The sequence below is a fragment of the Colletotrichum tamarilloi genome (genome assembly GCF_030869305.1).
Source record: "Colletotrichum tamarilloi strain Tom-12 chromosome Unknown Scaffold_6.1, whole genome shotgun sequence".
Classification (NCBI taxonomy): Eukaryota; Fungi; Ascomycota; class Sordariomycetes; order Glomerellales; family Glomerellaceae; genus Colletotrichum; species Colletotrichum tamarilloi.
In genome coordinates this window covers 481,651-509,650 of record NW_026849389.1, presented here as the reverse complement: position 1 = coordinate 509,650, position 28,000 = coordinate 481,651, and the positions used below count along the sequence as shown (strand labels likewise).

The 28,000-nt window shown below is 32.8% G+C and overlaps 3 protein-coding genes across 3 annotated transcripts; all 3 read right to left on the bottom strand.

The window, feature by feature from the left end:
* Window positions 1–47: 47 nt before the first annotated feature.
* Window positions 48–2,132, bottom strand: CTAM01_02696 (manganese lipoxygenase; the record flags this gene model as incomplete). Its single annotated transcript, XM_060518734.1, has 3 exons — window positions 48–1,508; window positions 1,568–1,955; window positions 2,077–2,132. 3 exons carry the CDS (start codon window positions 2,130–2,132, stop codon window positions 48–50), a joined length of 1,905 nt encoding a protein of 634 aa, XP_060386537.1.
* A 9,726-nt stretch (window positions 2,133–11,858) lies between these two features.
* Window positions 11,859–21,318, bottom strand: CTAM01_02695 (uncharacterized protein; the record flags this gene model as incomplete). Its single annotated transcript, XM_060518733.1, has 2 exons — window positions 11,859–11,869; window positions 21,210–21,318. 2 exons carry the CDS (start codon window positions 21,316–21,318, stop codon window positions 11,859–11,861), a joined length of 120 nt encoding a protein of 39 aa, XP_060386536.1.
* A 3,343-nt stretch (window positions 21,319–24,661) lies between these two features.
* CTAM01_02694 (heterokaryon incompatibility protein) lies at window positions 24,662–25,246 on the bottom strand (the record flags this gene model as incomplete). Its single annotated transcript, XM_060518732.1, has 1 exon — window positions 24,662–25,246. One exon carries the CDS (start codon window positions 25,244–25,246, stop codon window positions 24,662–24,664), a length of 585 nt encoding a protein of 194 aa, XP_060386535.1.
* Between the last annotated feature and the right edge of the window lie 2,754 nt (window positions 25,247–28,000).

The following is a 28,000-nucleotide window of genomic DNA, read 5'->3' as shown; positions in this document are numbered from 1 at the left end:
ATATATAAAGGTACCATAGAAGTTGGCCAATTGTGTGCAAACAGTTTCTAAACACTCAAGTAAAATGGAATCACTCCAGGGTCCATGCCGGTCCAGATGAATGGCATGCCCTGACTTAAACCCTCGCTGTTAAACCGCCGCCCGCTGATCCTCCTACTGATACTACCCATGTCTTTCATGAACCGGTCATTTGCCGCCGCAACAGCCCTGTTGGTCCCGGCGAGAAGACTTTCAGCGTTGAACATGTATCGCAGAGTCTGGTTCTTCTCGACAACCTGAGGCCTATTGAAACGTGCGAGAAGAGTAATCTGGTCGACTGACTTTTGTTCGTTGGGGAGCCAAGGGAGGAGGTTTTCGATTCGTCCCTTCTTCGTAGGAAGAGGCGCGTACAGAGAAAGGGGATGAAGTGGTAGCACGCCAGACGCCGTCACGGGCTCACCTTGATTCAGAACATGGTGTGAAACACCTGTCAACCATGCCATGTGGGACAGAATATCAACCAGCTGCTTCCTGCTTCTCAGCGGCGCTGATGGGAAGTCGATGACTTCTGCAGGACCATTGGATTCGGTAATCCAAGCTTGCAACTCCCAATCTTTGGACAGCACTCGATTAGACTTGTAGGTTGCCTCGACGAAAGCTTCAATGAATTTCCGAATGACTCCAATGATCTCTTTCCCATCTTCATAAAAGGGGAAATGAGGAAGTTTCGGACCAGAAGGCGAGTGTAACAGACCACGTAATCGCAGGTTATCCTCAAAGTAATTGCTTTGAAACGGACCGGCAACAGTCGGATAGAACTCTGCACCGAATTGGCGTACGGCCACATTTGAAAAGGCAAAGTTCTGGTCAAAGAAACCGCCTGGGTTGAAGAGCACTCTGTCGCCTATGGGTCGGATAGCATAAGCCTGATACATGAGTCGTTCCATGAGGTTGAGGACAGGGTGACGGCTGCTGAGCGTGCGAAGGGCAGCTAGGTAGATAATCTCAGCAACATCATGGGAATTAAGGAGATGATAGACCTGGCCGTGGAAAAAGTCGTTGACGTTGAACATGATCTTGGCCAGTAGCCACTCATTAGTCGTGTCCAAGGGTGTGTATGTAAGGTCAGCGCCGACATTCGTCTTGATGGCCAGGGGGAGAAAGTGGTCGGAGCGCTTGTCAAGGTAGAACAGCGCTTGGCACGCAGCTGAGTATCGGCCTTGTTGAGCCAAGTACTTTTTCTGATAGCTGTGGTCGGCCAAGAATAGACGACCGTCCCTATGAAGTGAGTCGAGCGTTGTTCCAGTAATCTTCCTGACTGTCTTATCGTCAAGAGGGAAAGGTAATTTGTCCTTTCTGTATGTCAGACGGCGAATGATGTAAGGATTGGTTGAGAGGCGCTCCATAGCAAACAAAAGGTCCGATGTAAAGTTGCTGAACTGGCCTTTGGCGATGCCGCCAGGGACCGATCCTGACCAGTGACCATCGTAGAGGATTTTGAAGTCCTTGAGACGCTTGAGGCCACCATGCTTGAACCATAGGTGTTAGCCAGACGATTATTAGCATTAATGAACATGATTTGGACTACCTTGGTGATGTCTTCAAGCGCCGCGGCACTTTCATTGATCGCAAATCGAGCAACATGTTCCGAATCCTTCAACCACAAGCTCTGATCGCGCAAGGAAATCTGGGTCCCCAACGATCCATTGGGGAAGAAGGATGTATCTCCTATCAATGGTTCTCCATAGGTGATTACCTGTTGCTTGAGTTTGATTACCTCTGTCCTTGAGGAAAGGTCATTATCTTCGTTAGGTAGAGTATATTTAGTCGGGGCCGCCTGCTGTGTAGACACAGTTGTCGGGCTGAGAGCAGTTGCGACGGAGGGCGACTGGCTGCTAACTGCGCTGACACTGTCAATTGCCACCAGTATGCTGAAGGTGAAATACAGTCTCATGTTTGTGATCAACGTCGAATGTCTATTGAGAATAGGGCGCCATGGGAAGAGCTGAACTGATAGACCACAATGTCGTTGCCGAACATAAAGGCCATTAAATTCACTTCCAACCTATTCAGACTCTAGCAATTATATAATGTTACTTGGAAGGAATACCACCACAAGGGAAAGTTCCAAAAGGGCTGCATCCGATTCGCATTGCACATTGCAACCCTTCCTACGCCGACCATTGCTAATCGTTCCGCACAGCTGATCCAATCGCCGCATCGCAAGCATGCTACCGTGTGGTTTGTGCAACTGCAACGCGCATATCCTCACCCGAATGTCTCAATAGATCGGTTTCTTTCCCATTCATCACCCGACATTGTGCAACGCATAGATGATGGGTGCTATCTGTCTAAGACTATGGTCTTTGAGCTGTGCAGTCCTGAACTAGAACGGCGACATTGGACAGGTTCAAGGGTTTCAAACACACTGCCTCACTCATGACTCCAGCTTTTGATCGTCACAACATGGGCTCATAGCATGTTTACTTGAACGACTGCAACTTGACTCTCATCCATGCTCAGAGCTTCGAGTGCCTTGCTGGATGATTCATGTTCCCTCAAGCCGCAGCCGTCTCCGTTTACTTCTGACACTTGACTGCAAGCGCTCTATACAAATTTCCGTAGACACCGCTGCTACTCGCCCGATTTTCCAAATTTGATTTGCAGTAGCCAAAGATTTAAAACCTACCCCGAGGACTCAGCCGCCGGTAGCTGCTCCCGGACGAACCCACATCGCGGCTGTGGTGAAGTAGCGATCGGGTCTCACCCCTCCCAAACGAATAGCTCAAATAGTCTTAGACATGACTTGCTAGATGGGGTGACATGACTTGAATACTGTCACTGTCCAACGGCGTAGTGAACTCGAAGGGTCGAACGGATGCACAAGACTAGCCGAGTCTGGATAAAGTACGTGCCTTTGATGCTTACCGTCAACTACCTCACAATCATCCCAATACTGGTCGCATCGAGGCGTTCGTCCTTTTCGCCAAGCTGCGCCCCATTGCTCTCGACGAACATGCGGAAGTTGCACACGGAGGTAAATTGTATGAACCCCGCGTTCGTAACATGGCCAAACAGGTCCTGGTCACCAGCCCCGTGTGACTCCCTTGATGCAGGCACTAGAGGTATAGCAAATACGAACAGGAGCGTGCGAATTCTGTTGTAGCTCTCGTCTTTACCTTGCCGTATGAGATCAAGTTGCGTTGGAGGCTTTCCCGCTGAGCTAGTTAAAGGACACCTCTAGGTGCGAGCTGAAAAGCTTATTAGGCATTGTTATTTCAGGTGTGCTTGGCAAATAGAGGTGTGTTGACTGCGCCATGCGACTCATCGCACATTGGAGGGGAGTACGAGTGATGGAGGTTGAGCACTCTGCTCGATAATCGAATCCAGCATGTTAGCTTATTCATTGAGCAAAATTGGAAGGTCCCTGTGATTAATTATTCATAGATGCCACAGACTTATTGTATGGGGGCTGGCGCATTTGTGTCACTCGATTTCCTGCCGTCAGCTTACCGCATCACAATGGCACGATGCTGAATCTAATGCGTGTGCTGAGGGCTAGGGAAACCCACTCGTGTTCATTAAACCCAAAACTTTCTTCCAACGGTGTTGATTCGCATAGAAACAACATTTCAGCTGCGGCTCTGAGGGTGGATAGACCTACTGTGGCCTGTGGTCAGTTACGAAGGAATTATTATCCAATTACAAGAGTCCTCTTCTCTACTGCGTCCCATTATTGAAATATTTCTAGCAGATCGAACTCGGAAATTTTTCAAGTCTCGCAGTGAGTACGCTGAGAGTTTCTTTCATCTTGAAATTGAACGACGTCCATATGCAAACTGAATATGATTTACTTAATCAGACCAGGAGCAACCCTATTGCAGTCTACAAGCGATGTGGTCCACGCTGAGGATTAAGATAACGTACAACTTGAATGTCATTCTCAGAATTCAATAAAGACACACGTGAGTTCGGGTTCAAGAGCTCCAGTGGCTGTGAAGCTTATATAGATAGAAGGTCATCCTTACTAAGGTCCCCGGGGAGCAGATACAAGTGAATTCAGAGGGATCTATTACTACGAAATATATAACATATATACTTAGTCTAGTGGAAAATTGTAAAATAGTCAACACTCAGGCATACAAAGAAATCGAGCTATAGCTACTACTTAACTAATTTAAACTTCCTATCGTAAAGTTACTATAGGGGTATTAACGTATATAAAGAGAACGGTTATCTATTAGAAATAGGAAATAAGCTTAAAGCTCGCTCTAATATAAAAAGTATAAACAAAGTAGGCCTTAGTAATTATATAACTAAGGTTATATAATATATAATAAGGCTATAAATAGTTAAAGCTATTATAATATACCCCCCTAAATAAATATATATTTAAAAAAAGCGCGCTTAACTACTCGTATTATTATAAAAAGGTTTATTAAAAGTAGGAAATTAAATATTAATATATAAGAATTTATTTATAAAAGGAATTATAAAATAAATCGGTCTATACGTAAAGTTATAAATAAGAAGTAAATTAGCTATAAATTAACTTCCGTATTTGTTACTATAAGTAATTTTAAAGCTATATTATTAATAAAAAATATAATTAAAAAATAGCTTCTTATTAGCTAAATAATTAACTTACGGGTTAAGGATAATAAATATATAAATTTTTTATTACTACTTATAGTACTAACTTTCTTTCCCTCTTTAATTTATATTTATATTACTATTATATATATATATTTTTATTTTTTACCTCCGTACTTATATTCTTATATATATATATTATTAAAAAAAGATCTTTATTAATAATATTATTTTTATTTAAATATTATTAAAACGAATAGTTAAAAACTATACTTATATTATTATAATATAAAAAGCTAAGAAATATAAGTATAAAGCTACGGCTTTAAAAAAGAATAATAGCTTTCTTAGCCCTAATAACGAGCCTATAAAGGGTAAGTAATATTTTCTTATTTTATTTTTTAATTAGTAATACGGCCTTGTTTATTTAATATTAATTTAATTATTTTATTTAATAAGTAATAGCCTTATAGCTAAATAAGTTATTTAGAAAAGTAATAAAAATAAAAAGGGTTTATAGCCCCCTCCCTCGCTTCTTTTTAAAAGTTAAAAAAAAGTCTTTATTTTTTAAAAAAAATAGTATAAGTAAAGAGGGTTTATAGCCCCCTCCCTCGCTTCTTTTTAAATAAAAAGGAAAAAAAAAAAAAAACTTTCTTTAAGGGGATTAGAATAATAAAATAAGTTTATAACCCCCTCCCTTACCTCCCCTTAAAGAATATAAAGTAGTTAACTATATATATAATATCTTTTTATTCGTTATTATTTATAGAACTAATTTTTAATAATAGACTTTTTTAATACTATCCTTAGTATTAAAGTTTAATATAAGTTAGTATTTTTACCTCCCTTATTTAGTTATAAATACTTTAAGTATATTAAGAGCGCCCTTAGTAATTATTTAAATAATACGTACTTCTTAAGTTTATATATTAGTAATAAATATTAATATTATTAAATTTATAAAAAAATAGGTTATGCCCCTATTTTTAAGGGGTATATATAAGACTTAGGTATAAAGTTCTTATATTTTAAGCGGGCGTTAATAAAATAGGTAGTAATAACTACGGCTATAAATATAAAACTACTTATATTTTATAAAATAAGTTTTTAGTTATTCTCGTTCTATTTATTATTTATAATCCGATATATAGTCCTTAACTTATATAACGACGGTATTACGTAAGGCCTTTAAGTATAATAGTTTTTTAAGTAAAAATAAGGGTAAGGGGGTTTATATAAATAAGGCTTTAATAAGAGAGGTATTTATAAATACTTTTTTTATACTAAAAGCGTTATTAAAAAAACTTATTAAGGACGTAATAATATTAGCTACTTTATTTATAAAAATAAATAATATTTAAATTAGAATTAATATTTTTATTAGTTTATATATTTCTCTAAGTATATAGCCCGCGTTTAAGTCCTTTTTAAATAAATTTATATTTACTTTTTTAAATAAATAGCCTCTTTTTAAATAACTTAATAGGGTTATTAAAATAACTTTATACTCCCTAATTATAAGCTACGTTTTTTAATTAAAAACCGGGCCCCCTAGGCCGTTTTATTACTTTTTAAACGTCCCCTTATTTAATATAATGATTTTTTATATATCTTTTATATTTAGGAATAATACGAAGTACTCGAACTTCGCTCTAAAAAAGTTTTTTATAAGATTATTAGCTAGTATTTTATTTATTAATATATAAACTATTTAAAATAAGCCTCTTAAGTACTCTTATTATAACTATATATTTTAAATATTAATATAATATAAATAAGTCAAAATATATTCTCCTTTTTTTATTACGAGTTTAATTATTTAACGATTATTATAATATACTTTTTATATATTACCTAGTTTAAGTAAAATATTTTTAAAAAAGTATTTAAGAGCGAGTATTTTTTTAGTTATATATTCTAAGCTTAGTAATTCGGTTTTCGTAATTAACGTAATTATTATATTTTAATAAGCTACTTTTTACTAAACGAGGCTATTAAAAAGGGAAATTATAAAACTTTATAAAAATCTTTAGGTCTTTTTATTATTTATAAATAAAGCGTTACTTATAATTAATAATACCTAGTTACCCCCTAAGATCTTAAAGTATATTATTAAGTATTATATATAAAAGAGGTATTATATAACTTAATTTATAATAAAATAATATTAATAAAACGGGTTCGTTAAGAATTAAGAAAATAAAGTATATATAAAAGCGATATTAAGCTAAATTATAATCGTTATATATAATATTAATTTAACCTTTTTTTAAAAAAACTTAATCTCGCTCGGGGATATAATTCTTAAGTTCTTTTTAATTAAGATTATTAATAATAGGGTTATAGGGGTAATAAAATTAATAAAATTAAACTTCTTAGCTACCTTTTTAAAATACTAATCGTAAACTAAGTAAATCTTTTTATTTAATTAATTATAAATAACCCTTATTTTAAAATATTATAAAACTAGCCCCTAGTTTTTTATTTTATACTTTTTTTTAAGTTTTTTAGTTACTTAATTAGCTTCGTAAACGTAGTTTTTATAATAGAGAACGAGGATATTATTTATATAAAAGAGAACTAGGACCTTTTTAATAAAGTCTTAGAATAAGTACGGGTCCTTATTTATAAATAAGAGACTTAAACTTTTAAAAATTAATACTAGCTCCTCGTATTATAATAATAAAATATTACGGGTACTATATAGGGCCCGCTCGAGTTCTATATATATTCTTAGTTTATAAAAGCTATTTAAAAACTCGTAAATAATAAGGGGGTTATTTAGCTTCTTAATTACGTTTAAAAAAGCGTTTATAATATTATATTAATAAATTTTTAAATTAAATTAAGTAATAATAGTTATAGTTATTCTAAACGTTTTAATAATTAGCGTCACTATATAAGTCTTTTTTAAGGAGTATTATTTTTAAAAGTCCCTCTTAACGTAAATTCTTACTTTATAATAATTAAAGTAATTATTATTATTAAGTTTATAATTAAATACTTATTTAAGGAGTATTAGCTTAGAAATAACCGACACCCTACTAACTACTTTTTAAGTATTTATTTCTTTTAGTTTTTAAATTTCTAACCGTACTATTTTTATAAATTAATTTTTTAAAAGTTTTAGTATTTTAAAAATATCTTTCTATTTCCTTAAAGAGGTAATTAATTAATCTATATAAATTTAGTTAAATTAAACTATAGTTAGTAAAATATACTTCGTTCTATTAATTATAGTATAAATATAATAATATAATATTTAATACCCCTAGGTCGCCTTATTAATTACTTTTTACTAATTAAGTATATATATATAAAAAAAGAGTCTTAGTCTCTTTTTATTCGAGTATAAAAAGAGTACTACTTAAATTATTTTTATTAACTTAGGTTTTAAATAAATATTTTTAGTAATTAGTTTTTTAACCTCCGGCTTTATTTAGTATACTTATCTTCTTTTTAGTTATATATACTAGTTATATTAGAGTTATTAATTAAGTTATTTATTACTCTTATTTTTTAATATAAGTTCGCTTATTAAAGGGGTTCGTTAAGGTTTAATTAAATAAAAGGATCCTTTTTATAAAAGCTCTAAAAAGTTTTTATTTTTATTTATATATATATTATATTTTTAATCCTTTTAATAAGAGGATCGATTTCTTTTATAGCCTTGCTTATTAACTTAATTAGCTAAATAAAGTTCGTTTTTAACTCTAAATTTTTGAAATTTAGGGTTAGTTCGGGGGTAAGTAGCTACTTACCTCGTTTATTTAAAAATAAACTAAGCTTATTTATAGCCTTATTTACTTTTTATAAAATAAGTATAAATAGTAATAGCTACTTTTTATTATTAATTAATATAACCTCTTCTTTATTTATAATTTTAAATAATTAAAACTTAAGTTTAATTATTATAAGTAATTATTAAATCTTATTTATTACGGCCCTTAACTTAGATAAACGAATTATAGTTTTAGTATTATTTTTTAAATAAAAAGCTATTTTATTAAACGTTATATTTTAAATAATAATAATTTTTAAAAGCGAGAGGATTTAAATTTTATATAAGTTATAAGCGTTTATTACGTAATTTATAAAGTACTTAATATATCCCCTTTATTCTATTTTAAAGTCTCTCTTATTAATTCTTTTTTTATAATCTTTTTTAAAAAAGTACGCTCTATAGCTATATATATACGTTTACCCCTAATAAAAATATAAATCGTAAGCGAGCTTTAGTATATTTATTAGTTATTACTATTTAAAATAATAAGTAAATTAGATTTCTTTAGTTTAAACTAATAATAACTAGCTAGTACGTTACTTAGGATTAATATTATATAAATAGGCTACGGCTAATATAGCTTTTATTTAGAGTTTATTTAATAAGCTAGTTACGAATATTATACTAATCGCTTTATTAATAATTTCTTAGCTAGCTCGTTTCCCTCTTCTATTTAGCTTTTTTATATATAAAAGAATAGTTTTTAAATCTATTTTAAGCTCTCGTATTTATATTTAGAAATAAGTTTTATATTATAAAAGGAAACTCGAGGTAAGTTAGAACGCTATTATAGTAGCCTAATTAATTAAAAACTTAATATAAAAAAGAAAAAAATAGAATAGTAAGTAAAAGCTAGCGAGCTAGCTCTTTAAGCCTAGCGGTTTAGCTCGTTACGTAATTACTAAGAGCTTAGTTTTATAATTTAAAACTAAGTTACGGGGCTTATAGGGCCCTAATACTTATTATTATAATATTACCCCCCCCTTTATATTAAAGGGCGCTATTTATAATATTAAAAAATAAACCTCTAAATCGCTTCTTAATTTAATAAATCTATAATTATAATTATTATTATTATATTATTATTATCTTATAGTAATAATAAGTTACTAATTATAGTAGCTTTTATTTATAAGTCTAAGTTTTATAATAGGCCTTTAGTAATTAGGTATTAGTAATAAAACGCTTAGAATGCTATTAATACGTATTAAAAACTCTTTACGTCGTACTAAGTTAGGTCCGTATTATACCCTTTTTAATTTACTTAGTACTATAACTTTCTTTTATATAAATATAACTTAATAATTTTAAAAACCTCGTACTCTAGTTTATTATTATTATTAATAATTAGTAATAATAAGTCTTAGTTCTACCTAGGTAATAAGTCGTTAGTAGCCTTCTTTAGCTTATTTAGGTAAAAGACTAGGTATACTTAGCTACTTATTAGTAATTTTATAATCTATATACCCCCTTAGTTAGTATTAATAATAGGCTATAACCCGGCTTATAGTTATTATAACTTATTTATATTAATAAACTTCTAATATAAAATATTAATAAAAACCTAATCTCCTAATTTTAAGTTATCTAGGCGCCGGTAATAGTTAGTATACTTCTTATATCGTACCTAAATAACTTTTATATTATTCTTAATAATTTCTTAAGCCTTATATATCCCTTAAGCTATATATTATATATTAATACGGTTTAGCTTCTCTTTTATAAAGCTAAATTAATAAGTTTATTTAAACTAATTAAAAAAAAGCTATAACTAATAGCTAAATTCTACTTTATATAATAATAGCCTCGTAGTTTTACTAAGCTAAGTAGTATAAGCAAAATTAACTATAAATAATATATCGCTCTAGTTATCCTAATATTAGTTAACTAGTAATCTTAACTACTATAAAATATACTAGTTTAGTACTTCTATTTAGCTATCTATTTATAAATAGTCCGCCGTTAATAATTATAACTTAACCCTATAAATTTTATAAAGCTCTCCTTAAAAATTAGAAATAAATTAGGAGCCTCGGTCCGATATAATAGTCTCTAATAAGCCGAAAATAAGTAATACCCGTTTATAAAATATTTAGCTTATATCTTTTACTATAATAGTCTTATAATAAGGAATAAATATTACCCTTTTACTTAAATAGTCTACTACTACTTAGATATTATCGAATCCTTTCTAATTAATAAAAATAGTTATAAAGTCCGTAAAAATATATTATTATAAGTAATTAAGTACTAAGAGCAGTCTTAGCTCTCCCGGGAGCTTATTGCGCGGTTTTTATAATTAATAATAAGTATAATAGTTCTATACGTACTAATAAATATTTATTATTAGGCCCGGTTAGTAATATTACTATTTAATTATTTTTATAACTTTATTATACCCTAAATAAATAAGGAGCTTTTATTTATAAACCTCGTAAATAACTATAATATAGAGGTTCTCCTTTTTAAGTACTACGAGCTTTTTATTTATTATTAATAATCCGTTATCCTAAATAAACTAGTACTTACGCCCTTTAATAGCTAGTACTCGTATTAGTATAAAGGACGCTATAATAAAGTTCTTATTAAGCTTTAAAATCTTCTTTATTAATAAATACCCTTAAAGTTCGTTTTTTAGTATAAGTAAGCTAATTACGAACTATAATTAACTAATAATAGTACTTAATAATACTTATAGCTTTATTATAATATTAAAAAATAATAATCTTAGTAATAAGAAGACTTAGGTCTTATTAGCCTCTTTTAGCGCTTACTAAGTATAAATATCCTCTATTTTCTATAATAAGGCGTTAGTTAGTACGTTCTCCTTCCCTAGGTAGTAATAAATTTAAAAATTAAAATTTATTAGCGTACTAACTTAGTAAGCTTATTATAAGTTAAATAAGCGCTTAGTTATAAAGAATAGTAGTAGTTAATAGTTTATAATAATATCGAACCTATATTTATAATTTATAAGCTCCGCGCACTATTTCTTAAAATATAATATTATTATTAATATTTCTTTATTATAAATAGTATAATTAAGCTCTGCGCCGTTTATAATTTTTAAATAAAAAGTTACTAAGTACTATAGCTTATTATCCTCTTATTATTATAATAATACTTTAGTATATACTAAGTTAAAAGTATTAATTTCTAGCCGCATTAGTAGCTCTAGCTTAAAATAATAAAAAATAAGTACTAATATTAGTACTAACTTTATAACTTTAAAGGCCGTTTTATAATTAGTACTAAAGTTAAAAAGAACTCCCTTACTTATTAGTTTTATAAAGGGCTTAGCTAAGTAGCCGTAATCCTTTATAAACCTCTTATAAAAATTATAAAACCTAAAAAAAAACTAAATACTTTTAAATAATATAGGTAGTTTTTAATTTTTAATTATAAAGACCTTCTCTTTATTAAGCTATATACCCTCTATAAAAACTATAAAGCCTAGGTACTTTATAAAAATAATACTAAACTCGTACTTCTTAATATTTATTTATAAGCCTACTTTTTATAAGTAGTTTAGTACTTTAATAACGTACTCTTAGTACTAGAGGGGGTTATTAAAAAAGATTAGAATATTATTTATATATACTATATAAAAATTATTTAAGTACTTTATTAATATCTTATTTATATATTATTAATACGTAATTAGCTTATTATAAAGCCCAAAGGGTACTACTTTATACTTATATACCCCGTAGCGGGTTCTAAATATTATTAAGTTTTTAGAAGCTAAGTCGAAATAAATATAGTAAAAAGCCTACTTAATATTTAGTTTAGTAAATACTTTTACCCTTCTTAACCGCGCGAGGGTCTCATTAATAAGTAATAATAAATAGCGGCTTTTTTTTATAACCTTATTAAGCTTATAAAAGTCGATATAAAAGCGCAAGCTACTATTATACTTTTTTATAAATAGAGTTAGTAATATAAAAAGAGTATTACTTAGCTTAATAAATCCCTTTTATAAATATTTTAATAAATAGGCTCTTATAGCCTCTAGTTTTAGTACTAACTACTTATATAAAAAGTAATAAGTTAGCTTCTTTTTATTACTATTTAAAAGCTTAATTTTATAATTATATAGTTTATAAAGTACTAATATATTACTAGCCGCTTTATTAAAAACGTCGGTCTAGGGCTATAAGTACTTTAATAAGTTCGTTATTATAAAGTTATAAGTAACCTAATTATTATTATATAGGGGGTCTACCTCCTCCTTCCTATCCTCTATAATACGGTTTAGCTTATAAAATAATATAGAGCCTATTTTAATATCGTTCTATTATAAGTTCTTTTTAAATATAGGAGCGCTAATAAAAGTAATATCTATTTATATTATTATTAAGTATAGCTAATACTATTTAGCCCTTTTTATAGGGGTAATAATAGTACTATTAAGGGCGCGTTTTATTTTTTTTATATTTTTAACCTTATCTAATTACTATATTTAACGGGCTATTATTTTTAATAGGTGTAGTAATATCCTAATTAGTATACCCTTTACTTATTATTACTAAAGCTTTTAGTTATAGCGGGTTATATTTATCTTAAATAAGTCCTATTACTAATTAATATCGATTTAATATTATATATTAATAACTTCTAAGGTATATAGGTCCTTAATATTCTTAATAATAGTAAAAAGCGTCTCTTATAATAATAAGTCCTTAGGCTATATTAATTATTAGTAATAAATATTAAGGTTTACCCCGTAATATTCGAACTACTTCTACCCTAAGATTAAGTCATAGTAGCCCGTATTAAGCTAAAAGAGGGGTATTTTTAAAAAAACCTATTAATTAATATATAATTTAGTAATTTATACTATGCTAATATTATTTAATTACTCCTTATTAAACTTAGTAATAGGGATTAGGTATAATAATTTATAAAATAGGGCTATATAAAACTATTATAATAAAGGGGTTACGTAGTTATTTATAAATCCGTACTTATTAACTCTTATATTAAATAAGGCTCTTAAGTAAATTTTATATTTATTAAATATTAATATAAGCTCTATTTTAAGGGGCTAGCCCCTTATAAAATCCTATAAGTTTACTAAATTAATTACTAATTTTCTATTTCTTTTATATATATCCCCTAGCTAAGAGTTTATTTTTATTAAAAAGTCTAGTTTTCTAAACCTAACTTTATCTTAATAAAGCCCGCAATAGCGTTAATAATAACTATAATAATCTTTAGCTTTTTAAAATAATTTTTAAAAATATATTTAGTATTATTATAAACGAAATAAGTACTACTATTTTTAAGCTTTTAATATAAAGCTTTAGGGATCGTTTCGTAAATAGAAATATAACCTCGGTCCTATTTAATACCGCTAGTACCTTTATTATTTCTATTACTTTTATTATTTCTACTTAAAGTTTAGTAAATTTAGCTAAAAACCTTAACTATATAGTCCTCTATAAAAAGAGGTTATATTATATTAATTAGCTACGTAACGTACTTAATATACTTTTAAAAAATAGCTATATTATCTAAATACTTTAATATAGCCTAGTTATAAAAATATATAAATAGCTTATTATAAAAATAGCGCTTTTATTAAAACTCTAAAAACTTATTAATACGTGCGAGCTTAGTAAATATAGAGCACTTTTAATAAATATCTTTAAATATAATTATAAGTACGTCTAGCTTTTAACTATCGTTATTTATAATAATTAGGCTAGTATAAGCCGATTTAAGTTTATAAAATAGCTACTTAGCTATAATAATCTTATTAAAGGTTAGTATTAGGTATATAAATTCTATAGTACTATTTCTAATTTCATTAATAATATACTTTAAGTAATACTTATTAATATTATAATTAGTATTTTCTAAGCGCTTTATAATATATTAAAGCTAATAATCGAACTTAAAGTTAGTATTATTATTAATAAAAACGGGTATATTAAGTATTTTTTAAAAACTATAGGGGGCGGGATAAGATAAGGTTAGAGTAGTTTCGTAACTACTTTATATTTCTAAGCGTACTAATTACTACTCTAAAATACTAAGAATAGTAGTATTTTAAATAGAGCTAGCTTAAGAGCCGTTCTCTAATTATTTTAATTTCTTAGCTATAGTTATATTATTAATATAAGCTTAGATAAAAGCTTTTTTTATAATATAGAGCTTTATAATAATAATATATATAAAATCGAAGTTTTTATAAGTTATTATATATAAGTACTTAGTACTATTACTCCTTTAAACTAAGAAACGGCTAGTTTGCTACCGTTTTTAGTAACTTTTATTACCGAATTTAGCGGGCTATTTATTATAAAATAGTCGCTACTTTAGACTTAGGTACTATATCCAATAAGCGACCCTTATTTTTACCCATCCCTAATATATACCCTAGAGTATTTATTATAATTCCTTAGCTATACCCTCCTAAATTATTTACGCAGCTACGATTAGTTTATTAATTCTTTAACTCCCCAATCCTTCTTTACTTATTAGTTTTTAATAACTAAATATAGCTACTAAAATAGGCCCTACTATAGCTTACCTTTATATATTATATAACTTATAGGTACTATATTACTTAGTGCGCCCGTTTCTTTAATTTATACGCTTTCTAAGCTAGAATTTCTTAATTTACTTACTTATTCTCTCCTTATTATTACTTTAATTCTTATTATACCAAAATACTAACGTATAACCGTAAATATTTACGATTCCAATATATTATTTATTACTAAAATAAAAAACAACGACTATAATAGTAACGATATTTTTAATATAAAGGACTAAAAAGGTAACTCGGGTATTAATATTACCGATATTAACGATTTTAACGACGATAATATAAATATTAAAGACTAAATTAGGCTTTTTAATAGTAACGTTTAGTTATCTAAGTATTAGTAAAGTAGGGTAGAAATATTTAATAAGGATCCCTTTACTTATTAAAATTATAGCCCTAGGATAACGGTACTTCTTAATACTATAAAAGAGTAGTAGTATTAGTACGTATTTATAAACTTCGTACGCTTTTTATTTTATTAATATTATTTATTAATAAGTTCTATTATATTTTTAAGCGCAACTTATAAGATTACTACGTAAAGATCTTACTCAGCTTTATATATAATTTTTTTAACTAGGTCCTAAGTTAGAAAGTTAGTAAAAATAGTAAAAAGAAACGTAGAACTAAAAAAAAAGAGCTTACTAGGTATATATTAAAAAGTATTTTAGCTCGTTTTTAAAAGAGCCGTTAATAAAAAGATTAACTAAAAACTAAACTATAATATATATAAAATAGGTTTTTCTTATATAGAACGATACTAGCGCTCTTATTAATAACTATAAATTCTACGAGATTTAAAAAAAAAGTATTACTTAAATAAATAATACCGAGCTAATCGTTATATAATAATTAACGACTTTAAATAATAAATCGAGACAATACTAAGTACAATAAAAAAGTTATTTAAACTTAAAAAGTTACGTATCCTCGCCATACTATTTCTTTTTTTATTTACTCTAGCCGGTTCTTGCTTAGAAGTAATTTTAAATCTACGCTTTAAGGATATTAGGGTTATACTTACTAAAAACTTAAAAAATAAACTATATAAGCTTCTTTTATAGTTTATTTTAGAGTTTATTAAAAGCTATTTTAAAAAAAAAGAATAGTAAGTCGTTCCGGTTTATTACGGCCGATAGGATTTATTTACGTTATAAAAAAATATATTCTATCCTTAAAACGATATTTAACCCGTCTTTATTCTTAAACTCTTACGTTTTCCTCCTAAGTATCTTCTTTTAATATAAAGCTTTTAATATATTTAGCTTTACCTTACTATACTATTTTAATAACTTAAATATATATCTTAGCGAGTAGGAGCTATTACTATTATTAAGGGAGGACTTAAATAATATTTTTATATTTTATTAGGCTATTAAGACGTTAACGGGCTATTAAATTTCTAACGATTATATCTCTTCTAGTATAATAGTAGCATAGATTTAAAGAATTAATAAAATACTTAGCTTCGAATATCTTATAATAGCATATAACTTATATTATAATATTATTAATACGTTTAATTAGAGTAGTCTATTTTATTAATAATTTAATAATTAGTAATATTAATTTATATTATAGTTAACGTAAGCGAAGCCCTCTAGAATCTAACTCTAAGATATAATAACTCCGATCCTTTTTAAAAGTACTACTTAAAGTAGAATATCTTAACTAATTTTTAGGGTATCCTTTAGGGTTAAAAGTTATAATAAGTACTAATTAAATAGTCCTATAGTATTAGCTACTCTATTTTTAAGCGCCGCCCTATTAGCTTTATATTAGAGTAGTTTATATTAGTCGTTATATATCTAACTATTAAGGACCTAATAAGGGCTCTTTAAGAACTACCCTAAGGCTCTTAATAATATAAAAAAGCTAAATAAATAATATAAAACGAAAAGTAAAAGCTTTAGAGAGAACTTAAATAAAAGATTAAAAATAAGTAAATTAATAAGTAAGTTATAAATAATATTAAGCATTAGATTTATAATATCGGGTTTATATACCCTATACTAAGCGATATTTATTAACTTTAGGGCTTAATATAAAAATACTTAATAACGAAGTTAACCGCCCCGGTCGTAGCTACGCTTAAAAGCTAATACTAACAGAGGGACGAAGCTATTAATACCGTTTTAATATATTATTTTATATAAAAAGGATATTTTATACCCCGGTCTTACCCTTAATTAGTACTAAAGGCCGTAATTTATAACCCTACTTCTAATTTACTAAAGGGTAGCTACTTAAATATCGCTATACAATCCGTTTTTATTACTTATAATAAGTAGCGGCCTAAGAAGTACTTTATCTATATTAGCTAGGCCCTAGATTTACTTTTAAATAACTAGGGTTAGTTAAACAAACTTACCCATAAGTTCTATATATTTAATAACTTAACTAAATACTTCTAACGTAAGTATTTATCTAAAGTCGCTAATAGTAATAGATCTAAGTATAAAGTTTATAAAATAACGCTCGATTATAAGATATACCTCTAAAATTACGCTATAAAAATATATAGCACCGTGTCTTAATCCTATACTACGGGGCATAAGATTCTATAAGGAAAACTAAAGGTATTAAGGTTTTTAATTATACGTAGTTTATATTAAAAACTTCGATACGCGGGCACCCGTATAAGTATATTATAAATAATAACCCGATTAACTACTATACGTCGACTTTCTTAATAATAAATACTAATTAACGGGGCTTATATTAAGGGAAGTAACCTTTTAAATAAGGGGGATAAATATATAGTATTATTACTAGTAATAAAAATAAGCCGGTACGGATTAAGAAGAGCTTTTAGTAAATAATAGCTAAGTATAAGGTTATACCTTCTTTCGTAAAGAAAGTCTATTTCTAGTTAAAAAAAAATATAAAGAGGTTATAAATAAAAGGTAAAACCGCATTTTTTTAGTAAAGAGAGGTAAAATAGATTTAAATAAGATAGTTTAAATTTTAAATCGGAAGTAATTTACGTAATAACCTATTATTTCTTATATCCGTTATAAATAGCTTATATTATCATAAGAACCGTTTAAGGGCCCGTCCCTAAACTCGTTTTAGGACCTATCTTAGATCTCTAAAACAAAGATTAGTCTCTAAATCCGTTTTATTTATATAAAGGCTGCCGGAGCAATTACTAACTCTCTATATTTAGTCATATTAAACTAAGTACTAAGTTTAGGTACTAAGTTTAGGTATTAGAACTAGGTACTAAAACTAAGTACTAGAATTAAGTACTAAAATTAGGTACTAGAACTACGTACTAAAATTAGGTATAAGAACTAAGTACTAGAACTAAGTACTAAAATTAAGTACTAAAACTAAGTATTAAAATTAGGTATAAGAACTAAGTACTAGAACTAAGTACTAAAACCGGGTACTAGAAATATATACTAGATCTAATAAATTAGGATAGTCCGTAAGACTAGGTCTAAATTTTAAACATAACATAAAAAGGAGAAATAAAAACGGCTCTATACTAACAGCGTAATATAATAAAAATTAAAAGTAATTATTTTTATAAATATAATCCTATCCGTTTAAACTAAAGTATTTATAGAATATAAATAGGATTAAATAGGTTAAGCCTAATTATAAAAGCTTCCTTACTATAATAAATAATCTAAAAAGTAAGAAGTAGTTAGCTATTTCCTAAGTAAGCTATAATTTTATTTTAAAAAGCCTATACTTTACTATATACCTCGTTTATAGTATTATATAACTCCTTATAAACTCTTTTTAAAAAACTCTAAATATCGTTCTTATCCTAGCCTCCCCTACTAAAGACTACTAATAAATAATTCTCTAAGCTTAATAATATATTAATTAAAGAAACTTAAACTTATTAAGAGTATAAACTATAAGTATACTATATTTTAGTATTTGAGCGAATTATGCCCCTTTTCTAACTATTTTTTTATTATATTTTATAGCTTATATAAGAACTAGGTCTAACTAGCTCGCTACTTTTTTAAATTTAATATTAAAAAATATAATAAGAATCTTTAATATTAAGTTAAAATCGACGCTAATAGCTTTAGTTATTTTTAAGAACTATATTTCGAACTTACGATATACTATTATTTTACTATAATCTTCTTTAACCGTAGGTATAATAAGCTCGTTTATACTACTATTAATAAAGTTAAAGTATCTTATTCTTATTTTAATAAACTCAATTTATTTACTAAGCTTAAGGTATTTATACGCTTATTAAAAAAGCGCTTCTTAATCCAAAATACCCTTACTAACGAAGTTCTTTATATATATAAAGTCTAAGCTTTTTTTTATACAAGCTTAGTTATAATTTATATCTTTAATATTAAAAGAAACGTTAATTAATATAGTAATAAGTAAGAGCGCGGCAGAGATATTAATACTTATAATTTTAACTAGGGGGTACTACTTACTTATTTTAATAGCCTAATTACCGGTTTTAAAACTAATATTAAGAATATTAAGAGGCTTGTCCTCGGGGAGCCTCGCTACTATTAAACTACTTTCAAAATAGAGCTTAAATAATTAGTGTTGAATTTTTAGTCGAGCTCGTTCGGATTTGTCGTTAGGTATTAGTAATATATTAGAACCGTAGTATATGTATTTATAGGCGCGGATGGGCGGGAGCTCGTTAATAGAGACGGAGCTAAAGTTAGACCTAGTATCCGAGTCGTCTTCGTTACTATTATTAGCGGCTGGCCTTTTGTTTATTTAAGATAACCTCCTCCGTTCTTTTTAGTCTGTCCGGTTTCTTAAGGCACTAGTATTCTCGCTGTAGCGTCCGTTGCCGTTGCCGATACTAGGGCCGTTAATAGTATTAATATCGTCGCTTATTTCGGCGAGCTTTAGAAAAGCTCTATTAGAAAATTGATTTTAGGATTTCCTCTTAACTTTAGCTAGCGTTAATGTCGCCTCTTTATCGTATCTTTTTATTTCTAAAGAAATTTTAATAGTTTATTATTTTTTTAGAGCGACTTACTGCATAGTAGTTATTTTCGCGCGCTAGATTTTTTAAATAGGGACTCGATTGTGGGCCCGGCCGCCTTGGGTATAATATAGCTATACGTAGGATGACTGATGAAATTTCCTAAAGAAGAATAGGAGGGAACGTAAAAGTTGATAAATAAAAACCTAGGCTAATTTCAGCGTAGGGAAGGTAGGTTACGCATAAAGTATTAATATGGATATATTAGGTGGTTTATCTTACCGAGGGTTAACGGATGTCTTTGTACTTACCCCCTTGGTAGCCTATTATTAGTTGATAAAAGGACACTAGGAAACTAAAGACAAGGGGGGGCCGTTGGCCTTTTGGATGTTGACCAAGGATGATGGCGGAACAAATGCACAAGACTAGATGGAAAAGGCTAATTTAAAAGGGGGAATGGAGAGCCTGACGGACGTTTGGACGGTGGAAGGACATGCCTGAGACGTCACTGGACAATGGTGTACAGGCTCGGACGGCCTGGGGACAGGTTTTGGAAGGCACGAGGACGCACATGGACGGCATGAGGACAACGGTGATGGTGGTGGTTTGGGGAGTTCCTTGGGACCTTCACAGACAAGCTCGAACGCTGGATGATGGTTGGCATAAAGCTATTGCGTCAATCTACTTTGGTAGCAGGCCAAAGTAAAATCCCCTGCCAAAGTATCTGTGGCGCACAGAGTCAATTATCTAAGCAGAGATACTTCGACTTCAACACGCTGGGCTTCAGCCAGTCAAGTTGCATAAATCCCTTGGGCAGGTGGACCGCTGCCCGCAAATACACGGTCAGGGATTAAACTTACCCATAACACCAAGTATGCATCAAGGTCCCAAAATTTTCCCCCGCTTGTCATCTGTCAGGTAGAGGCAGTCGTGGCCTTTTTGCACAATTTCCCCGTAGCATTCTTCCGCCAACAGCGGGGAGCCTGTCGGGGAGAAAGGTAGGACCTGGTACTCCACCAATTGTTGCTGAATGATACTTCCAATTCGATTCGGCCCATTCTCATCGTCCGATTCATGTCTACGTAGCGCTCATCGCGAAACGTTCCCGCTTTCGTGATCTGCAGTCTAACTCGTCGCATTCTCATCTTTGTGGAATCGGGTCTGACTGCTGCATGTGCCTGCCGTGTAGCAGCATGATCCTGTGACTCTTTTCGTCCGGTGATTCCGGACATGTTGGTGATCCTCATTGTGGCTTGGCTCTACTCTTCCACTACTTTCACAGGCTAGACAGGTTGTCCCCTTGTTAGCCCGTGTATCTTCGAAGAAGATCGCTTTGAAGATCGACCGCAGAAGAAACAAACTCGTGACTTCCTTCTTCTTTACGAGTGGCTGTTGGTTGAGGATCTCAACGACGAGATTCGGGCGGTCCATCGAATACGCTTTAGAATCAAGCCATGGGCGCACATGCATCTTCGCTGTGGTTACACTGGTTGTAAAAGCGCTGTAGGTTTGTCTTTTTTGGCACATGTCTGTGTTCGGAAAGTGCTTGGGCAATTTGACTAATGATGGTCTCGTCTGCAACAGAGTTGTAATCCTGATCCTGCGAAGACCGGACTAATGCTATTGCCTGCCTTGCTATCTCCCGATGAGGAGGAAGCGCTTTGAGAGAACGAATATCATCCTTGTCAAAGCCCAGTTCAACAGCCAGATTGGCAAATCTTGGTAAGAGGCTAGGGTCGTTACGAATTGAGTGGAATTCCCTCATCGTGAACAGCCATAGACGCCTCATGGCAAGTTGATACTGAGCCTCAAGGTTATCGAATTCATCCAGGAGCGGGTATGCTGACTGTGCTGGCAGGGCCAGTGGGTTGAAGCTCTGAAGGAGCATCCTCCGAACAGTCGGCCTCCTTCTCTTCGTAGGGACTAGATGATTAATGCTATTACCGCACAGTGCGGGATATCCGAAATCTTCGCGATAGTTTCACAGAGATGGGACTGGGAAATCTAACGAGTACAGCTTCGCAAGATACTGCCAGCCGCTTGTCATGGTCGAAATTACCGAAGATGTCGCCTCTGAGAATGACGCCACAGAATGCTGGCTCATCTGATGCAGAGCGGGCGATGATCAATAGTAGAGAAGCTATGTTCATTCAGGTGGTCACTTGGAAAGGCAGCCTCTCCAGTTCCTCTGTGCATGCGACCGCATACGTCGATGCCCGGCTTGCCATATCTGGAGCAGTGTTTGGTCATTTCGCAAATCATGCCACAGTCAGGCGACACGCCAGCGGGTGCTACCCCCATTTACATTTTATCTATTAAAGCATTTGCTTCCTGTACTTTTGGCGTCGCAGCTGCCCACTGGTGATGGGCCTGGTCCGTCGAAGTGCTCCGAGGCCCCTTCGTAGCGCAAGCTAACGCGAACACATGTCGTACATCACGCGCTGAGATCAAGCGGCTAATAATGGTCATATACGTGTCATCGGCATGGGTTCTCGCACTGACAATTCCATCGAGAGCAGCTCGCATAGGTATAGACGACGATTCCCAGCATGTCTGCCAGTTTCACATCTGTGAATCAGCTTGGGAGGAGATCTGGGGCCACCACTCATGATACTCTATCTACGTATTGCGTCAACAATGAGTAGCCATGGCCAAGAACGTGGTGTTGGGTGCATGACAAGTGAAGAGGGGGCTGTGCGACATTGCACCGACGCGGGTCTCAAGAATATCCGCTTGCAGCTGCAAGGTTCTGAGCTGTCTACGTTATTGGAAAATGAGAAGTATACTTGGTCTAAGCTAACTACCAGCTTCTTGCGGACCATTTCTTTGTTCAAAGAATCGAAGTGCATACAGTGGATGTCCGAACATGAACCGAAGCCGCAGGTCTGACTTTCTGAAACCTTGCTGAGGTTTCCTGGTTGATTCATGTTCCCGGAACCAAAAGGGTGTCCTATCCGCATTCTCTAGCCAACAGTTCCTCGGATGCCCCGTTTCTTATAGTAATGGGCGTATATGGAGTTGAAGACGGCTTATGCTTTGTAACAGGTAATGCTTCTCGGCTCGAATGCTTGGAAGTTCGTCCTGCAGTTGGATGTCGAATCTATCCAAAAGGTGTTGTCTCTGACCGGCGAGACGCTACCTCGAACAGGGCCGTTCAGTTCTATAATCGACCTGAAGCCTTGGCCTGTTGTAAAAATATTCAGAACTCCAGTTTTGGATTCAGGGGATGGTGGTGCATAGTGAACAACCAGGTCCGTTCCACATCCGGCTTCATATCTTGGTCCCACCCTCTGGAACAGGGCTTCGTCGTATGGTTCATTGGCGGGTAAAGGTGCTCGGGCGCATGTGACTTGAGCCATAGTGTGTCCCAAAAATGGCACGATGAGTAAGAGGATAGACTGCATCTTGTAAGGTTGTAAGATTGTAAGGTGTTAAAATTTGTTGTTGAGGGAGGGAGAATCAAGCTTCGTCGTTTTGCGCTGCCAGCCCACAGGTTTTAATAGTGCCTACTTGCCATGTTCACTTGACAATGTGTCGTATTCCCTTTGCGAGAGTTTGATGACAACGAGTCAGGATAAGAGCCCCTTGAAATTACACACGGAGTCGCCGAGATCCGCGTCCAAATTAATTCAAACTTTATACTAAGCAAGTCTAAGCCCAATGACAGAATAGGGAGGTAGTCAATTGTGTCCGTTGTACTAGAAATAACGGTCTCTGTACGAAAGTTTCGGTAGAAGAATCTCTTGAAGTGCATAACGGAGGGGTGATCGAGCCGCAGTAAGAGTGCCATCGACGACAACATTGGCTCGAAGCTAGACAGCAGTACGCACGGAGCAGGTTAATACGGCAGAAACTGAAGGATTGCATTTTCTGTGTACGCTTGAACTCTATCTCCTTTCTATCTACAACTAAGAAAAAGCTATTCTATCTTGTCTCATGAAGCTAATTTCCAATCCACTTCGCCATACTTAAACTCAAAGTCACCCAGACCTCACAAAATAATAATAATATTATAAATTAAAATAAATCTAAGAGACTAGTAAAAGGCTTTAATACTTAATTAAATTTTAAACACATTACCCTCTGCCTTCTCCTTATAATGGCTCGTCCGAGACTACTTCGATTGGTAATGGAGAAAAAAGTTCTTTTTATTAAAATAGTATATACTTAGTATGTCCTAGAGGGCAACCGACTTATGCTTCTGGCAGCTAGTATTTAGGTTACTCGTGATACTCTATCTAAATCGTCACGACACTTAGCTAGAACGATCGCTCGTCTATCCTATAAAGCGTCCTAAACCTGTTCCCTAATAACCAGCTACCTCCCTTTAATATAGCTAGCGACTTCTAGGGTATGATCGTCCTAGTCGAGCTTGTTATATCGAGTTAGGTAACTGATGATCATTTCTTAGCCCACGACCATGGCGGCGTCAGGTGACACGTCTGAAGGCTTGCTGGTTGTATCTATATCCTGGCGCTGGCAATCGCGGCACCATGGAGTTCTCTCGGCATATCTGTCGTCCACAATCCGGCTTTGCACTGCGACGGATCTCAGCCCTTGGTCTTAGCCATGACTATGGGGACAACACAATCAAAAGCAGCCAACTTGTCAGCTAACCTCCCGGTTTGACGTGCAGAATACTTGGGGGCTTGCTGTGGCCAGTTTGCGAGATGCGGTTCAGGGTCATCAACTCCAGTGTTTCGAGTGTCGAACCTCGATCCATTAAATGGGGAAGTGCTCCAGTGAATCTCATCTGAATTTGATAACTCATTAACGTCGCTGTCTGCGAGGACACTTTCCCCGCATTTGAATACTACTCGTTCAGACTCGAAGCGCAAGATACACAGCGCGCTCGGGCCTCCGGGAACGTCCACCCCATATTATACATCGGTTCTGGTTTCTTCTCGAACCCTCGTTCAGTACTCATTAGGCGGTGGTCTGATGTCTTGTCCCCATCCTTCATAGCAAAAGGGAGCTCATACTCATGATACGGCAGATCTCGAGGTGCCAAGAACCCGGCATTGCCGTGCGACGCAGAAGCGGCTCCTATTACAACGGCCGCTCGCGTATGGAACTCGTGCGCAATTTTCACCTCGTTCTGGATCATCTGGTCATCTGGGTCTTGAAGGATACAGAGCGCATCCACCCAAAGATATTGCAAATCAAGAGTTAGAGCAGCCTCTACAGCATTTCGAATTGTTCTGGGATGATACCTAGGAGGAAATCCGACCAGGTGATGTTGCAAGTTTGTCGAGGTTGTCTTGTAATCCGACGATTGACCCCAACAGTAACTCAAGAAAGCAAAGTCGGTGATTTCTCCTGCTTCTCCCAACCGAACTTGCCGGTCATCGCAGGAGCCCAGATCGAGTATATATCTCGGCTGCCTAAAAGACCGCATCTGTTACCTGTTGTCGTTGTATCGAACATGGGGTTTTCGGCAGTTCTTAATACATCTACGCATCCACTGCAAATTCCTTTTTGAAAATGGATATTGATTCGTCGGTCGAGTTCGGATGAGATCCTTCATGCCTTCTTGTCCCATCGTGTCAGCGGACAATTTGGATAAGGGGTAGCAACACACTTACTTGCCTTTGCGATCGCGAGAAGAATGTCTTCAGCTTTGGGTTCCCAAGGTCCATCGGGCAAACGCCAGTCACAGTAGACCACACAACTCCCATGATGCAGAGAAGTCATGATATGCAGCGAGACTTCTATTCAGTTGACTGAATCCCACGATGGACATTTGCCATCAGAATATCTGTACAGTAAGTGTGACCGAAGGCGTTCCAAGCGCGCTTCGAGGAAATTGCATCCGTTCATAGCGGACTTTGCCACTTGAAGTAATGCCCGAGGGCACATACCACAAGAGTGAATCTGAAGGTGAGAAGAATCCATCGCAGAGAGATAGGATTGGAGTTCGTTAAAACGGTCTTAACGATGAGAATATGAAGTCGTCCAGGGAGGTATGAGTGCTGATTAGAAAAAGAAGGGTGATCGCGCAGGACACTACGACGCGACACGATGCTGATTTGATTTGATTAATTCCTACTCGGTTTTGGCCGCTTAGCTAGTAGCTATGCCCAGAAAGCAAGGTTTGGCTAATAGCCGGCGCATCTATAATAAGTCGTAACGCCCCACTTCGCACTACTTTTAAATCAAGGCTAGCTATTTCTAAATTCCTTACTATACGGTCTATCCTATATTAATTCTCTTTATTAAAGACTCTCTTCTTATTATATTACTTTTCTCTTATTACGAATATTTTCCTCGTCTCTAGATTCCCTATCTCGTATTTTCCTACTTCGGCTTTAATAGTACTTACTACTATATCTAATTTAGTATACTTATAGTCTCCCCCCAGAGCTCGGCTTTACTTACTTCCCTTATTTATATCCTCTTAAACTCGCATATACTATATCTTAATTAACTTATATATATTTTTACTACTTCTTACTAAGTTCCTATATAGCTCTATTTTTCTATTTTTTAACTACTACTACTATCCGCTACCTAGGGTTAGGCTCGATTTACAAAACATAATACTTTAATTACGTCGATTCGTCTAATTACTAAGTATAAGAGCTCGTATATAAATTCCGCAAATATTATTAGATATTAAAAGGACGATAATCCTTTTTTATAAAGGGGAGGGGGGCAATAGTAGCTAATCTATCTATAATCTATAATATTTTGCAGTACTAATTATAGTATGCCCAATATCTAATACTTCTTCTATATAGGAGGTAATACCTTTCTATCGGGCTCGTTATTATTACTATCACGGGACGTTATAAACTTTATTAGGGGTAGTAAGTAACCTATAACCTATCGGTAGCTATAGTATTAATATATTTAGGCGCGGTCGTTATACTCTTTATAATAACCCGTAACTTACTAATAGAGGTAGCGATAGTATTATTTCTTAATACGTCGTACTTTATAACTTATTTTCGAATTTTTTATAATTAGAGCCCGCTCATAGCCGCGAGTAGGCCCTTTAGGTATAAAATTAATACCGAGGATAATATTATACCTAAATTAATTTCTATAGACGCGAGCGGGCGTAGTTCGATTAATTTAGTACTAGTTTTAAAAATTTCGTTCTCGCTATTATTAGTATTTTTTCTTTAAGCTTGAAATGGTATATAGGACTTACTATATAAGGTTTGATTACTAATTTTTATATTAGCGGTAGCACGTCGGCTATAATGGCTTTGGACGGCTAGCTAATTTGCATATACCTATAATCTAGGAAAAATATATAGAAGGTAAGATTAGTTTATAGTATTACGGACGAGGAACTATAGCCGGTCTAGGCGTCTAAATAACCCTAGAGGTTATGTTATGTTCTGAGTGTTAACGGGTGATTTGGTCCTAGTACTATCTCTCTTAGCTCTAGTGTCTTTCGATATATCTACTCTACTTCGTCGTACTTCCCTTAGTTTATAAGTACGACTACTAGATTACTTATATTAATAAATATCTCGGGATTCTCTCGTCCTAGTACTATCTCCTTTAGCTCTAGTATCTATTGGTATATCTCCTCTACCTCGTCGTACTTCCCCTAGTTTCTAAGTACGATTACTAAGTTACCTATATTAATAAGTATATCGGGATTCTCTTGTCCTAGTACTATTTCCTCTAGCTTTAGTATCTTCTAATATATCTATTTTACTTTATTATACTTCCTCTATTTCGTAAGTACGACTACTAGATTACCTATACTAATAAGTATAAAGGGATTCTCTAATCTTAATAATTTCTCACTTAGCTCTAGTATCTTTTAGTATATTTCCTTTACCTTATCGTACTTCCCCTAGCTTATAAATACTCTTACTAAGTTATTTATATTAATAAGTATCTCGGGATTCTCTCGTCTTAATACCTTCTTTCTTAGCTCTAGTATCTCTCGGTATATTTATTCTACTTCGTCGTATTTCCCCTAGCTTTTAAGTACGATTATTAGATTACCTATACTAATAAATATTTCGGGATTCTCTCGTCCTAGTACCTTCTCTCTTAGCTTTAGTATCCGTTAGTATATCTACTCTACTTCGTCGTACTTCCCCTAGCTTCTAAGTACGACTACTAAATTACCTATATTAATAAGTATAAAGGGATTCTCTCGTCCTAGTACCTTCTTACTTAGCTC